Here is a 17,109-nt window from a genome sequence, read left to right on the forward strand (position 1 = left end):
AACGCCAAGCTGCCAACAGCCGATCTCTCTCACAAACATTGGTTTAACGTCTATGAGTATGAATTACACAAATCAAGAAATTGTGATTCAGTAACTAGACAACAATTTATTCTAGTCATTGTGAACTCAGCGGTCAGTCAAGGAGTGTGTTTTGGCGACCCCAACCAAAAACTGTTTCGGTTGTTGGTCGTTGGTTCTGCTGTTCAGACTGAACGATAACCGAGTTGTGAGCTCGGTTACCGTTTTTGGTTATGACGTCAGAAACAGTTTTTGGTTGGGGTCGCCAAAACGCACTCCGATCCTGGATTTACCTAGAAAGTCTGCTGCCACCTATCATCCCAGCAAGTCTCCTATAGAGGTTGTTTATTTGTCAATCTTGTGCGTCATGCGTAATGATCTGTGAGGTTCCATCGTTTCATCAACGGTTTACCTCTAAGATGGTGACTTGATGAAGTCAATGCACAAGATCTATTTAAAGGGTCGGGGTACTTTTTTTAGGACACAAAACACAAGTTCCACATATTAACATTGTTATGTAGGCAAACTGCTACAAGCTACCTGGCTTACTTTGAGCCTTGCCTCCACACGCTTTCCTCTAATTGTATTATTTTGTTGTATTTTATGTATACATGTATGCATTACAATGTAGTCTGTATTATTTGTGGAAATGATTTTGTGGAAATAAATGTGAATTGAATTGGATTGAATTGAATTGAAATGAAGATAATGATGGCAGAAAGCTTCCCTTAAAATATTACTCTCCTGAGATGAAACTTATTTTTTTGTGGCATTGTTTTACACATTTCTCATAAACTACAGCATCTCAGAAATATTTTAAAGTAAGGTTTCAACTGTCATTCTCTTTAAACCGTGTAGGTTTAAAATAGATCTGAGGACATTGTGCTTTGTGTCCTACAAAAAATACCCATTAAACACTAAGCTTACGAGCTAAAGTAATCAATCCCAATGAGTTTAGTTTTTTTTTTGCCTGCAGACTAGTTGGTTTTGATATTCCAGATGTTGAGCTTTCCTGTAGATTTTTAAAAAGGGGGAAAAATATAAAATAAGTTAGCAATAAAGAAACAATAATTTCAAATCTAGAGTCCAACATAACAAGTGTCAAAGACCTGGCCCAATTTTATAAAGCTGTGAAGCAGAAAAGACTGCTATTAAAGCAAATTTCTTTTGCTAAGTAAAAAATGGGAGGGGCACCAGTTGCGACAATGTACATTTTATGGAATTTTGGCTGGTAAACAATTTCTGCTATAGCAAGATTTGTATGTGCTTAGCAGGTTTTCATGCTTACAGGCTGTATGAACTTGGTCAATTCTCCTTTGGGGGAATGTTGGCTCTGAAAAGGGCGGTTGGGCTCGACAATTTCAAACAGTATACTCCACTCGTCTTTATTTTTCTTTTTCTCGTGAAGACGAGCAGAGTATACTGTTTAAAACGTCAAGACCAAACCAACTCTTTGCAGAGTATACACTCCCTAAGAAGAGATTTATTACATGGTTGTAGCAGCAAGTTTACTATTATTTATATATATTCTTAGGGCCTTGTCATACGAGGCAACTTTTGCCGGCAACTTGGAGGCAACCAACTGCAGTGCATGCTGCAGAACCACTTTAGTAGCAAACGGGCCATGTTTCAAACATTGTATTTCGATCCACAAGAGAAATAGGTGAACATTCAAATGTGAATGCCTTTTCTTCATGGAGATTGCCTGGAACTGGTTGCCTGTGAATTGCCTCGTTTGACATGGCCCTTATCCCTTACACTGCACTGTGCAAAGCTTCAAACATCACTTATAATGATTTAAAAAAAAATTCTTTTACACCTGTTCTTTAACCTTGTTCAAAGACTAAAGACTGCTCACAAGTTTTTGTCATAAGAAAAGCTTTTGAATGATGAAATGTGTGATTTCATGAAATTTATGCAAACAAGTTTTCTCAGGTTGAATTTCTTTAAATATCTTTCTCTTAAACCACTTTCCTTTCAAAGGAATTGTTTCTGAAAATGTCAAAGGTGTTATGATCATTAATTTTTGGAGTAATTACCCTCCCTTTAATTGATAAAATTAAAGTTTGCATACTTTCTAATAGTCGTTGCACTTGAAGGTTACATCAAGGTACTTGTGAGTTCCGCTGCATGGATCATTTCTGAAGAAACGTCGTCCATTCACGTGAATTATACACTTGTCACGTCCACGGCAATGCTTCTCAAGCTGCGGGAAAAACAGGCACAATACATTATCATAAAAAGCGTTTCACACCCACTTCAGACAAGCACAGAGTTGTGCCGAACTAAATTCTTTGAAATTCATGGACAGATTAACGTCTGAAACAGTTAATAATAATAATAATAATAATAATAATAATATTGAGTTTTTATATAGCGCTTTTTCACTCCCTACAGGTGTCTCAAAGCGCTTCAAGATATTACCCCTGGTCACTGGGCCTTAATTCACTCCTTAAACCATCTCAGCTCCCTGGGGAGTATACAGCCTCGTGCAACAAATGCGCTACTCGGCTAAATCAATCACAAGAACCATCTCTGCCCTCACAGGTACCCATTTACCCCTGGGTGAAGAGAAGCAATAATAGTTAAGTGTCTTGCTCAGGGACACAAGTGTCACGACCGGGATTCGAACTCACACTCTGCTGAACAGGATCAGCAGAGCTTGAAATCAGAGCTCTTAACCGCTCGGCCATGACACCCCAGGGACTGGACAAGCTAGAAGTCGAAAGATTGACTGTTGCAGTTGTTTGGAATAACTTTGGAGCGCCATGGTTTGAGTCGTCGATCTTTTTATGAGCCGAGCCAATATGAATGTTATAATAAGTTTGTCCGTCTGATTAATTTGGTTGAGTGCGACTCTAGCGCGCCTATATGAAACAGGTGTTACTAATTTCTCAAAAGCTTTAGCACTTCTGGCAAAAATGTTGAAAGAAAAGTTTGACCATCTTTATATCAAATAAGCACGTTTAATAACTTGTCGCCTACTCTTTTATTCCCTTATTAAAAAGCTACCTTTTTAAGGGTCCTGTCCTGTGGTGCTAAGCAACTTGTCGTACGAATCTGTTTGCTCGGGCATACCTCACTCCCGGCGTTCCTCCCGTACTTGGCGCTCAGAATCTCCATCTTCTGTCCCTTCTTGCACTTCAGCTGAACCATCCTATTCTCACAAGCTCTCATGTGAACCACCCTACCGCGTTCCACCTCGTGCACTGGAAGCTCCTCCGAGCATAAATAAGTGACGTTCAAGAGGTTGTTCTCCGGCTGGCAGCTGTCGCCGAACTGCATGGCTGAGGAGATGACCTTGAGTTTACTACCACCAATGATGTGATTGGCGAGTACGTCCAGGGTGTTGTCGGTAGGGCAGTCTCGGTCGGTGGGTGACCCTGCACTGCTTCTATCGAAGACACTGTAGGTGCCGGAGATGATGTCTACATACTCTGATCCGCAGTTGATGCTAAGCTTTCCTCCTTGAGACGCTTCTTCGTGTTTGATGTCTCCATGGTCTGGAGAGGGTTTAACAGTGTTCACAGATATAGGGTGTTAAATTCATTAAATGTTGTAGTTTTCTTCCCTTTTTGTTCTCTTTCTAAATACATAAATGATTCAGCTGGACAACGTGAAGATATATTTTCTTGGCATTGAGTACTCCTCAAATAGGTCAGATTGGATTTGATATAATTTGGGATTTGAATAAAGATAAAATTTACTGGAGCTGGAAACGGTGCTCTACCAACTGAGATGTTCATAGTGTGATGTATTTTGTAATTTGTGATGTAGCTTAAAACGAATCCAACCCGATTATGGTCGCTGATAAAATGATCCTTATCCTTGCCCCAAACACTAAATAAAATATGAAGCAATTTGTTAAATTTGTTCAAATGAGTGAGTCTTAAAAAGCCTTTGAAATCAGAACCAAGGTCAGCTGGGCGATTATAAACGGGTAAAGCCGTTCCAGAATGAAGGTGCAACGAAGTTAAAGGCTCTTTGAGCATAGAAGTTTATAGAAACAGTAGTTTGCATCAGAAAGGATTGGCCAAAAGATTGAAGATGGCAAACAATTATGAAGAAGATCAGAAGTGTAGTCTTGAGATAGTCCATGAAGTCAGTGAGGATAAAACTTATACCCTTTGGGCCAAGTAAAATAAATAACATGTTGCTTGTCCCTGCCCGCTCCAACTTTGGACGCCGCATCAATGTTTTTTGTAGTTCATGATTAAAAACAATAATTAAAAAATAAAAATCCTTTTTCTTTGAAGATTTATTAGCTGAAATATCTCTTATGATGATTTTTTTTTTTATTTTTTTTTTTTATTAAATAAATGTGTATCAAATGTTGCCGTAAACTATCTGTTCTTTATTTGCATTTATGGCTTTCCATAGCTTTTCAAGCTCAGTTGTCAAAAACTCGGCTGTTACGTTGTAAATAGAAAGGTCCGCATGTTATGGCGCCATCTTAGACATGGCATCCGTCTTGGAAAAAAAAAAAAAATGGAAAATAATAAATAACAAAGTCTGGACGAGTAACATGTTTTTTTTTAGTTGGTTCTATATGTTTTAATCTGGAGCCAGTGGAGTTCGCTGAAGATAAATGTTATCCCCGGGGGGCTGTTTTCCACAGGGATAAGAGAAACAGTGTCAACAGAGTCAACGATTGGGGGATGAAATAAACTTACGGTAGCATCTCTTGCCGTTTCCAACGTGTTGAGCATTGCATACGCAGCCGTGCTTGTAATCTACCAATCCACAGTGAGCGTTGACATCACATGTCAACGGGTTGGAGATCCAGTCACCCCCGGGTAGACACACAAACTGTTCTGTGCAGACCTCATTCACAGCTCGCTGTCCGGGCTACAAAAATGCAAGAATGGATAGAAATATAATTGTCAAAGACCAGTTTCCGTACTTTATGAGACCCAAATTATAGATGGTGTGACCTGTGACGTGACTCGAAAACCATAACATGAATACGTGCGTATACCGCCGGGCAAAATCATATGTTGTGGCAGCCAGATATAAAGTGTAAGCAATCTTACCTTGACTATGCCTCTTTTTGCCCAGCGAAACATGACATATACAGTGTTATGTCAACAGAGGGTGGTTTGAATGTAAACATAGGTCACATCGTCCATACATGAAATAACAAACATGTGAACTTGGTTTTTTGTAACTTTGGTTCTTTGGCCAGGGATATTAAAATTGAAGGCCTCCAGACTACAGTTTTGTAGTAAACTTTTTCAGTTCCAGGCATGTGTCCCTGGGTTTTATTTTGTTTATGTTTGTATTTTATTTGTGTTTTTATGCCGAATAAATAATAATAATAACTGTTCGATTGTTTTAATCTTATATAAATGAAGATGTACATAATAAAACTAACAGCTGAAAATTCCTGTTTTTTTTCTTCAGATATTACCGAAAATCCTAAAAGAATACACATGCGTTACAGGGTTTCAAATTAAGATTTTGGGGAATAAAAAACTGTCATCCTTTTACAGAACCACATTACTTATTTATTTATTTATTTCTTTATTGTTTGACATGTTTCACTTCAAAAGAGGAATCTTTTTCTTACTGGGTAGTAGATACCCCGACGGGCGCAGCCACACTTTGACTCTGGCAAACATTGATCTCCATCTTGGAAGTTTTTAAGATCTTCTCCTGCTTTGCAAGTACATCCCTCATAACACCTGAAGAAAAAACAGAGATCGCTTCTTCGTTAACCAGATAATTATATTGATGATTTGTAGTCTATTTGTTTTAAAGTGTCATAGCAGCATACAGCAGAGCTGTGACATTTCTTATGATCGTTTAAAACATTGCAATAAAAAAAACATTTGGAAAAGCAAATAAATGGACTAATAATATATCTGAAATCTTCGTACAATGAAACATCTTGACCAAGAGTAGTCCAAGGAAGTACAAAAAACAAAAAAAAATGCATTAAAAGATGTGTCTTCCACAAGCCCGAAGTCATACAAAAACTGAATGTATGAAATACTAAAAACTTGATTACAAAATGTAGATAAAAATTATCCCCCCCCAAAAAAAAAACACCCACAAAACAAGCAGACAACCACATAAAATTAATAATATCCCATTTAAAGACAACCGTACCTATCTACTGGTTCTTTGCCAGCATGAGGCTCACCGCATGATTTGGGACAGGATTGGATGCAAGCGCTGTACTCTTGACCTTTAGGACATGTCATTGCTGTCAATCAAACAAAAAAAATGGAAACATTTGAAAAAGATTTGAAGTTTGGTGTGTTGTTGAAAGTAAATATAACGTATAAACTTGTTCAGGGTGTCGACCATGAGGTAGAAAACTTTTTTTAAAAGAAGTGAGGGCCATACGCCATTTTGCGATATGGTGAACACATTCATACAACATATTTGGGTTTAGGTTCATTTGTCTGTAGATACCCAAACCAAACCGTGCACTCCTGTAAAGGATCCAGGGCCGATTTTATAAAACACCAAGATTCATCTTAAAGGAAGTTACAAAATTGGTAAGAAAAAAACTTGTCTAAGATCACAGATTTACATAAAACTTCCACGGTCTAATGATGATGATAGTAGAAATCATCCCTTAAAATATTTATGTCACATTTGATGACAAATAAATAAAACTAATTCTCGTTTTAATTTAACGCTGAGTGAGTGTTTCATTCATTTTTTTTAATCGATGTCATGCAAAATGTGTAATCAGTTCTTCACTATTTTTCTTGTGACCCAGATGGCCGGTCGATCTCAAACTTCTACAGGTTTGTCAGTTTATGTTTATATGGTGGATTACATAAAGTTCTTACACTGCCAGCAACTGTTTTGTTAATAAAAACCAATTCTGTAATGTTCCTTTAAGATGAGTTGTCAAACCCAGTCAGTTTCCCTCGTGGTTAATTGTTTGATTTTTTTAATTAAGAAGAAAACAAACAAACTTACCACACTGTCCTCCTAAGACGGTGCTCCTCCAGTTTTCAATAATAATACCATCGTCCAGACAAGCATCAGCATACTCAGCCAAAGCCTGGCAGAATAACTCCCGACTAGGCAGCGAGGAACAGAGGTCATACAAGCAGTTCTCATAGTACCTTGATGGATTGACCTTACCAAAACAGCTCTTGAACGGACCTGTGAGAAAGTATCAAAGATATACAATACAATACAAGACAATGGGTTTTTATATCAGTTAGACCACAGGGCTTTAGACAAACAATAGCAATGCAAATAATACAACAAATGAGCAATAAAGCAATAAACATAAACTAAGGAAAATGATGTTTTTAAGTGCTTTCTTGAAAATAGGCAGTGAATTGGAGGTGCGTATGGTGATGGGAAGATGGTTCCACAGTCCTGGAGCTGCTAAGATAAATAATTTAGATGCAGCGGATTGAAGAGATTTGCTACTTGGTTTATTTTCAGCAAGGCAGGTTTTTGTCTGATGCTGAGCGAAGCCCTAGTATGAATGTGAAAAGAATGAGAAACGATATGTAGTGATGTACAGTATTATGTTGTAAACATTACGTGTTGACAAATAATAAAGTCACCCAAGCGTGTCAGTGGCTGGACTGTGCGAGCGGGCCAGCCACGAGGCCGTCTTGAGTCAGCTGTTAACCGAGTAAGACGTTCGTCCTTCACACCTTTATTCAGCCGAGACTCAGGACCCAACCCATAGCCAAGCACTATACACGTACATGTACTACTTATAATAATTTGAAAAAGTAATGGGGGCTGTATGCCATAGAAGAGCAGATAAGATCTCAGCGGTCTGTGAGTGTTTTTGATGCATTCTTTCAAATGTGACCATATCTCCCAGAAGCTTCCCCTCCTAGGTAAACTCTATCAAACAGGTATAATATGTTCAAACCCTTCTTTATAAATACTTTAACATGGCATATGGAAAACAGACATGTACCACATCCTTTAAACTTATGTTGTAAACTAATGTTTTGCCAATGTAATGTGGCAGGTAGGTGATGGAGATGTGTTTTTAATGATAAAAGCAAGGAACATGGTACACAGTCTGAGTATGTCATAAGAAGGATGTTTTGCTTTTATAATACAGACAGTATAACAAGCAATGGCTACCATTTCAAAAATTTCTTGTTATTCTACAAGTTTTTTTTTTCAAAGGCCAAAGCTACAGCCAAATATCTTACTCTACATGTATCTTTTAATATTTATAAGGGAATAAAAGGGTAGCGAAGAGTTCTTAAACTGCCGTTGAAACCGACAGAATCGTGGCAGTGCGCTGCCTTTATCACACAGCCACGACCCTGCAAGGTTTTTAACGGCAGGATAAGAATGAGTCACTACTCTTTCATTCCCATTCATAAATGCCTTTTTGGTTAAAAGAAACTCTGTAAAACTAATACTTTTTCTGAAGTCCTTGAGCTCTGTAAGAGTGTTGCATTTTTTTGACAGAGACAACTTTCGGATATGCATTCGTGCGCGTAGTATGCATCTAACCATAGCCGAAAACAACCAGTTGTAAACAGCTCCAGCTGGTCATTATCAACTGTTTAAACACCCCTTGTGACGCGCTCTCCACCAATAGGAATAGCGGAACTAACTGAGGTATTTATGAATAATAATAAAAGTCTTACTGCTTTGGTCATCATTGTCCAGAGAGGAGCAAGCGTATTTTGCGTACTGCAGATTCTCTGGCCACTTAATACAGGCAGGTGTGTCTATGAGATTGGTGTGAACAAAGGCTGGAGGGTCAGCTGCAACACGCCAGCTCGATCCAAATGCGTGCAAGTCATCAACCTTCAAGAGGCAAAAAAGACAATCAAAGTTTAAATCATGAGAAGATATAAGCTTATCCTCTGGGCCCAATTTCATAGAGCTGCTTAAGCAAATTTTTTTGCTTAAGCAACAAAATCTTTGCTTTGTAAAATCACATGACCGGCTAAGACTCCACTCAATTGTTGTGCTAAGTAAACAACAGCTAAATATTAGTCACAAGCAATGTACATGGCATGAGATTTTTGCCAGTAACATGTGTAAAATAAGCAAGCTATTTTCGTGCTTAAGCAAATATTTTGCTTAAGCAGCTCTATGCAATTGGGCCCTGGGAGCCTAAGGAAGGTCGAGCTCGATAAGACTTTGATATTAAGTATATTTTGAATTAAAAAAAAAACTTACCTTGTTCCCATCGCTATTGACAAACCCAACGGGTTCATCTGAGACTCCTTGATATGTGCCGCACAGACCGCAAGATTTCCTGGCTACGATGTCAGGTATTCTTACTTGAACACGATTAAGAGCATCCCATGCAACTATCATTCCAAAATCGGTTCTCAGCAACTATAATTTAGATAACAGATATGAAAATACAAAAATATGATTTGTCTTATTTTATATTTCATCCTTTATTTATTTTTATTTAGTTATTTATTTGATTTATTTTATATATTTGATATATTTGTATTCATTTGATTAATCTTACTCATTTTAATTCATGTTCATTGAATATATTTTACTCATCTTATTTGTTTAAATTGTTTTATTTGTTTTATTCATAATTTGGTAATTTCTTTTCAAACAGCTGATATCCACCATTTAGATGTCTCATTTAGAAAACATTTTTTTATTACATTTATTTATCAATTCACAAGTTTCCGAAGACACTGATACAATAATAACTACAAACAGAGTGTTTGTAAAAACACACCGGTCTTTGGTTGTTGTGAATAACAGGTCAATAGGGGGCCTATTTAAAGCTAACTAAATAAGATTTGAGACTTGTAAATTATTTTTCCCTTTTATTAAGGACTCAATCCATTGCATTATAAAACTGAACTTGACTGTGGAGCCCCAGATTTAAACTGAAAATATCAAAAATTTTGAAGTCACTTACCAAGTAGTTACCGACTCGACAGAGCTTTATTTTACCAAAGTTGAGGTTGACTGAGCTAGATGCCTTCTCTCCATCAACTAGAACCCTGTGCTCATGTTTGAGCTGAACAATCTATAAGAAAGACACAAAACGTATAAGTGAGACATCTGTCCCCTAATGTTTGAGCTGAACAATCTATTAGAAAGACACAAAAAGTATAAGTGAGATAAGCTATATCTGTTCCCTTATTAAAAAAAACCGCTGTTGTTTTCTTTTGTTCAAAGAAACAAAGAAACAAACAAAGAAACAAACAAAGAAACAAACAAACAAACAAACAAACAAACAAACAAACAAACAAACACACAAACAAACAAACAAACAAACAAACAAACAAACAAACAAACAAACAAACAAACAAACAAACAAACAAACAAACAAACAAACAAACAAACAAACAAACAAACAAACAAACAAACAAACAAACAAACAAACAAACAAATAAATAAAGAAACAAACAAACAAACAAACAAAGAAACAAACAGACAAATAACTAAAGCTAAACCTACCCTGTCATCATAATGCACATGGACATCTTTAACTGAGGTCACTTCATTATTGATGGGTGACCTGCTCATCTCGACCATCACTTTGAATGTGTGCTCGCTGCCCAGGCATCCTTCCGCTAAAATGTACTTAGAATCGCCCAAGAATGTGAAACTCTGCTGGTTGAAGTCGATAAAATGAGATAGTCCCGATATGCGACAACTGACTTCCTCTGTAAATGAAACCAACGAGTTTAATTTTGTCAGTATTGGTCAGATTTAAAATTTAAAAACAAAAATCAAAAGATGTTTTTTAGAGATAGGACTGGTCCTAAGTTAGGACCAGTAACTCATCCTAACTTAGGACTGGTCCTATCTCTTTTAGCATTGCCTAGGACTAGTCCTAAGTTAGGACTACCTTTGTGAAATCCACCCCAGTGTCTTTAAGCTCAGTAACCTTAGTATGCCCAACGGACCCATTGTAGAGGCAATGTCAAATGTCATTTGGCCTAGGCCACAGTAAGGGTGAGGTCAAAGTTCGGATTTAAGATAGCCTTTAAAAATCGCTGATAGCCTTACCATTCTCACAGGTTGGTCCAGTCCAATCATGAGGGCATTTGCACATGAACCCTTCCACAGTATGAACAGTAACACACTGACCACCATTCTGACACGGTTCAAGGGCGCAAGGGTTGATGATAATGCTCTCTTTCGGCAACACCTCTGCGTTACACATGTACCGGACCTGCGGTATAAATGAAAGAAAATTGTATGTGTTTTAGAAGGAGTTGTGAGAAGAAGAGAGTAGACAATTACAAGAATGGTTTAACACTGATCATCCGTTGTTAATAATAATTAACTATCAGTATTATAGGCACACGATGCCTTGGATCGGTCGAGTTGGTCTTTTGAAAAACGTTTGAAACCGTTTGTTATGAAATGCATATGGTTGGATAGATAATTTAAAAGTAGTATATAATAATCCACACAATGATAAAAAATTTGACTCCACAAAAATGGCCGACCGTGTTTGTTCGCGACTTAACATGAAAACCATGCAATTTCGAGGCATGTTTGTGTGGACTACATGTATTATATTCTACTTTTAAAATTATCTATCCAACCATATGCATTTCATAACAAACGGTTTCAAACGCTTTTAAATACCAATCTTATAAGGCGCACATATCTCCTGGCACTGTAACATACAGTATTTCCTCCAAGGCATATGTGGGACTATAGATTTTAATTATGAGACCTATTTTTTTTACATAGCACCATGTAATGGTTTACAAGGTGCTGTGGCGCAATATTCTGCCAATCAAACCAAGAACACCGGGGGCGGACCCCTTCTCTTTTCGATAAGTGCACTGGCTTCTTTTCCTTGCATTACACAACCGTTGAACTTAATTTGAGCACATCTATTTGTAAATAACAAAATTGGCAAGGGATTATGATATAAATAATGAAAAAGGAAGTTAGTTATATGGCTTCTGACTCTAAAAATCATATCAAGGATGCTCAGACTATTCATAAAAAAACTGCTCAAATGTTATCCTTTTCACAAGTGTTTTTTTAATTTCAAGAGCGTCTTTGAACAACTTTTGTTGATTTTGGCGCTAAATAAATGGTGTTTTTTTTATTGACCGATTGGTTGACACTCTGGCAGCTACCCTCAGGGTTTATAACTTTATTTTTAAAAGTTAATTTAAACAATGTATTACCTCCAAGTATTTGAATGTTCCTTCACATGGATTGGCACCAAACACATGACTGGCCGCTTGAAGACCAGTACACTTGTGTTCTCCCTGACACATCTCTTGAACGACCAATAGGGACGATGCCGCTACACAGTCCGTGCTCTGAATGTTACCTCCTGGACAAACTTGACCATCGGTCAACCGTCCGTAGACAGCACTCACAACCTGATCAAAACAATCATAATAATAACAGCATGAATTTATATAGCGCTTATTAAAGGCAGTGGACACTATTGGTAATTACTCAAAGTAATTATGAGCATAAAACCTTACTTGGTAACGAGTAAAGGGGAGAGGTTGATAGTACAAAACATTGTGAGAAACGGCTCCCTCTGAAGTAACGTAGTTTTCGAGAAAGAAGTAATTGTCAAAGAATTTGATTTTGAGACCTTAGAATTAGATTATGAGGTCTCAAAATCAAGCATCTGAAAGCACACAACTTCGTGTGACAAGGGTGTTTTTTCTTTCAGTATTATCTCACAGTTTCGACAACCAATTGAGCTAAAAATTTCATAGTTTTTTTATATTTTTATGCATATGTTGAGAAACACCTGGGGCCAATTTCATAGAGCTGCTTAAGCACAAAAATTGCTTAAGCACGAAAATAGATCGCTTATTTTACACATGTTACTGGCCAAAATTTCATGCCATATACTCTGCTTATGACTAGTATTTAGCTGTTGTTTACTTAGCATAACAATTGAGTGGAGTCTTGGCCGGTAACCTGATTTTACTTAGCAATGAATTTTTTGCTTAAGCAAAATTTTGTTCTTAAGCAGCTCTATGAAATTGGGCCCAGATCTATGAAATTGGGCCCAAGTGAGAAGACTAGTCTTTGACAATTACCACGATTACCAATAGTAGCAGCTCTACTGTTGAACCCTAGATCTAAGGTTACAAGAGTTGCAACAAAAAGGAAAATAGGATCTTACTTATGCTGAGATATAACAAAATAATAATAATAATAATACTAATAATAATAATTTATTTTTGATATAGCGTCTTACATAAAAAAATCTCAAAACGCTGTACAGTAATTTTCACATATTATTAACATTAAGCCAAAAGAGATAAGCAAAATACAGCAAGATTACATCGTACAATAAGAAAAAGGCAATAAAAAAAAGATTAGATTAGATTAGATTTATTTATTTGTCCACGTTAAATGATACATGTAGAAGTTTGACGTCCATTGGACAAATACAAGTATACACAATCAATTTCAAAATTATATAAATTACAAAATAAGTTAAGTTAGAAATACAAAGCAACAAAAGACCAACTCACTAAAAAAATGCACCAGCCAAAACAGCGCCAACCGGTCACATAAGGACATGAAGACAACAACAGGCTGGGGGAAAAAAACAGTCTTCCTACCCCCTTGTACCACCCGTGACTAGCTAACGCTGCCCCGACCAATCTATTCCAACAGTGCGAACAGTACATTTAAAACAAGACCATGGTAAAAAGTGCTAAAGATACAACATTAAGACATCTTACCTCAATAAAGAGATCTCCACAATCTATCTCCATATCATCTCCTTGGCATACTCTCTTCATAATCTCTTGGCTGGATTCAGAAGGTACGGCAGCCAAGGCACTGCATTGGTAATCAACCTTAGAAAAAAACAATCAAAACACGCTCCGTTTAGTATTCAACAATCGAATCCTTCATTTGATGAGACAAATCTGAAGGAAACTCTATTCTTAAATTTTGACTTATTGAGTAGAGAATACTGTATAAACAATGTGTATAACTAGAAATGTTTGGCTGCCAGTGTTGTAGCCGCGGGGGGCCGCGGTGCTGGGCGGTGCCTGCCCAGGACTCACAATTTTTGCCCGGCACTCTGAGAAAAATACATTATGCTGTCCAGCACAGATTTCAAATATTGTCCACTTTGCATTGATCTGAGATACAGCTAATGATGAGGAGAATCAAATGTCACAGAGAAAGAGCACAATCAAAAGGCCATTCAACTTATTGCATGGCCCCATAACACGAACAGTTTGGGAACATGGCCCCACTTCAGCAGTATTGGCCCCATAATTAAATATGAAAAATGTTGTTGATCCCCTTGCCCTTGGTAGACTTCCAACAAAATTGGACATAAAACCCACCACTAAAACTGGTCTAGCCACAACCCTGCTGGCTGCCTATTGTGCCATAGCACCTTGTAATCCATAACATGGTGCTATGTAAAGGAATAAGTCACATACCTTATCTCATCTCCACATACCTTGTAGGAAAAATACAGAGCGCTTTAAAAAGCACATCAGGAGCACATAAAGGGCTTTATAAGAACTGTGTATAACTATTAATAAAAAAACAATCTACGACCCCTAGCTCGCCCTTAACACTAGCCTGGTGAACATTGTCTAGTAAAAACTGCTGCGGGCTAGCAAACACCACCTCCCAACTTGCCCGGTGGGCTTTTAAAAACTATGCAACTTACTTGGTTACAACGCTTATGTATTCCAATATGACTAATACATTTTTTTATAATGTTTTATTGTATTTTTGAGTGTCGGAATTTAACTTTATTTGCCTATTATACTGGGCCCAATTTCATAGAGCTGCTCAGCTCAAAAAATTTGCTTAGCATGAAATTTCTTCCTTGATAAAAACAGGTTCACCAACTAAATTTTCCATGTGATTTTCAGGATAAGCAAACAAAAGCTGAATACCAGTAACAAGCACTATGCAACAAATGGAAATTTGGCTGGTAATCCTGTTTTTATCGGGAAAAATTTCATGCTTAGCAAATGTTTGTGCTTATTAGCAGCTATATGAAATTGGGCCCAGGTTGTGATTGCTACCATTAATGCACCAGAAAGATGCACTTAAAATCAGGGCAACTAAAACTTCCTGGGGGCAAGTTAAACACAGAGAAGTGATTTTCAACAATTTTGATTTCGAGACCTCAAGTTTAGAATTTGAGGTCTCAAAATCAAGCATCTGAAAGCACACAACTTGGTGTGACAAAGGTGTTTTTTTCTTCCATAGTTATCTCGCATCTCCGACGACCAATCGAGCTCAAATTTTTTTATTATTTTATGCATATGTTGAGATACATTATGTGAGAAGACTGGTCTTTGACAATTGCCAATAGCGTGCACTGTCTTTAACATAAAGCCTATTAAGAGCAAGGACTGGACCCTACCGTTTGACAGTAATTTAGGACATACCTCAAGGTACTTCTTGACACCAAAACAAGGATCTCCAAAAACCTCAGAAGACACCGGCAATATACATGATTCCTTCCTTTGACACTTGGTTCTCGTAACGGATAGTGCGGACCCGTCATCGCAAACTCCGCGTGGTTGTGTCGCGCTCGGACACTTCTGGAAATCTTCGCTCCTTCCGTATACGGCTTCAATGATGACGATAGTCTCACCAGGAGCGCAGAAGATGCTTAACTCCTCACCTTCACAGACGAGCAGAGAGGCGTCGTCTTCAACACCTTGAATATGAACAAAATGTAACTCTTCATTAAAAAGATGTAGAAATTTTTTTAAAGAAATAATATTAACGACACTAGACACTACTGGTAATTGTCATAGACCAGTCTTCACACTTAGTGTATCTCAACACATGCACAAAATAACAAACCTGTGAAAATTTGAACTCAATTGGTCGTTGAAGATGCAAGATAATAATGGAATAAAAAACGCCCTTGTCACACGATTGTGTGGTTTCATGCTTGATTTCAAGACCTCAATTCAAATATTTTACTTAGAAATGACTTCTTTCTCAAAAACGACGTTAATTCAGAGGGAGCCGTTTCTCACAATGTTTTATACTATCAACAGCTCTTCATTGCTCGTTACCAAGTAAGGTTTTATGCTAACAACTATTTTGAGTAATTACCAATGTATATTGTCGAGTGGCATTAAGACCTTGTCACTCTTTTATTCCCTTATTCAAAACCACAGCAATTGATATTGAATGATGAGGATTCTTCGATTTGATTTGAAATGGTTTATTAAAAACAAAGACCACCGCAGCCAACGGTTGAATTGCAGTCAAGCTACAAAGAGATAACAAATATACAATTTACAAAGAGTTCCGAGTGAGAAAAAACCCAAATCCCTTACTTTGACACTGTTGGCCATCTCCAGAGAATCCGCTATCGCAGTAGCAACCATACACTCCATTTCTAGATCCGCAGACAGCATTCTCTCCACACTGTGAAGGTATGTATACCACCTCTCCATCTAAGCCGCACAGACCCCTCTCAGTACAACCAAAACGGTAGAAAGTAGAGCCACTCTGCATTGCAAAATAACAATAAAAATAAATATTAATTTTGGTTTTTACCCATACACCGATGTGTGTTAGCACTGTATACTCAGTACTTTCCCAAAGTCCTGTGAAAAAATATCACAGGCAAGTTACTCGGGTGGGATCTGAACCCACGACCCTTGCAATTCTAGAGCAGTGTCTTACCAACTAGACTACCGAGGTTGCTACCCTACCGGGCAAAATAATTAATAGCGGCTTGTTATAACAATAGCAAAACTTATAGCGTGCACATATCCACCGATAGAGTGCCCAGGGCGCCTACAACAATTATTACAAGAAGGAAATGCTCCACCTCGTTGAAAAGAACATTCCCTCTTTCAACTCATGAAAATATTTGCACCATTGCACTCATAAACATTCATTATTTATATATTATTATTACCTCAAAATAACAGCCGTTGTCGGTGCATCCACACTGGGAGGGTTCCACGCACATCTTGTTACCTTCCTTCAGGAGTCCATCTGGGCATTCACAGGTCTCTTCACATGGTTTGGTGCAAGTATTAGGAGCATGAGGATCTCCGCAGGTGGCTGGACAAGCACTGCCACAAGGATTGTACATCATGCCCACCGGACAGGTAATACCTGAGGATTGTTAAATAACACAAATAATAATAATAATAATAATACAAAAAAAAATAATAACAA

General features: G+C 37.6%; 1 protein-coding gene across 1 annotated transcript in view; it reads right to left on the reverse strand.

Annotated features, from left to right (window-relative positions):
* Positions 1-976: 976 nt before the first annotated feature.
* The window catches only part of LOC117296416, an 83,444-nt gene continuing 67,311 nt past the window's right edge, over positions 977-17,109 (reverse strand). Inside the window, exons 48-64 of the mRNA XM_033779323.1 lie at positions 16,844-17,046; positions 16,254-16,428; positions 15,345-15,619; positions 13,659-13,775; positions 12,123-12,323; positions 10,978-11,143; positions 10,423-10,631; positions 9,878-9,988; positions 9,163-9,324; positions 8,622-8,784; positions 6,958-7,146; positions 6,130-6,226; positions 5,588-5,702; positions 4,692-4,866; positions 3,031-3,521; positions 2,093-2,224; positions 977-1,030 (exon numbers count right to left, since the gene is read on the reverse strand). Coding sequence (XP_033635214.1) covers positions 2,096-2,224; positions 3,031-3,521; positions 4,692-4,866; positions 5,588-5,702; positions 6,130-6,226; positions 6,958-7,146; positions 8,622-8,784; positions 9,163-9,324; positions 9,878-9,988; positions 10,423-10,631; positions 10,978-11,143; positions 12,123-12,323; positions 13,659-13,775; positions 15,345-15,619; positions 16,254-16,428; positions 16,844-17,046 — 2,978 coding nt within the window. The 3' untranslated portion in view covers positions 977-1,030; positions 2,093-2,095. The remainder of the gene's footprint in view (positions 1,031-2,092; positions 2,225-3,030; positions 3,522-4,691; positions 4,867-5,587; positions 5,703-6,129; positions 6,227-6,957; positions 7,147-8,621; positions 8,785-9,162; positions 9,325-9,877; positions 9,989-10,422; positions 10,632-10,977; positions 11,144-12,122; positions 12,324-13,658; positions 13,776-15,344; positions 15,620-16,253; positions 16,429-16,843; positions 17,047-17,109) is intronic.

Source organism: Asterias rubens, chromosome 11 (assembly GCF_902459465.1).
Source record: "Asterias rubens chromosome 11, eAstRub1.3, whole genome shotgun sequence".
NCBI lineage: Eukaryota > Metazoa > Echinodermata > Asteroidea > Forcipulatida > Asteriidae > Asterias > Asterias rubens.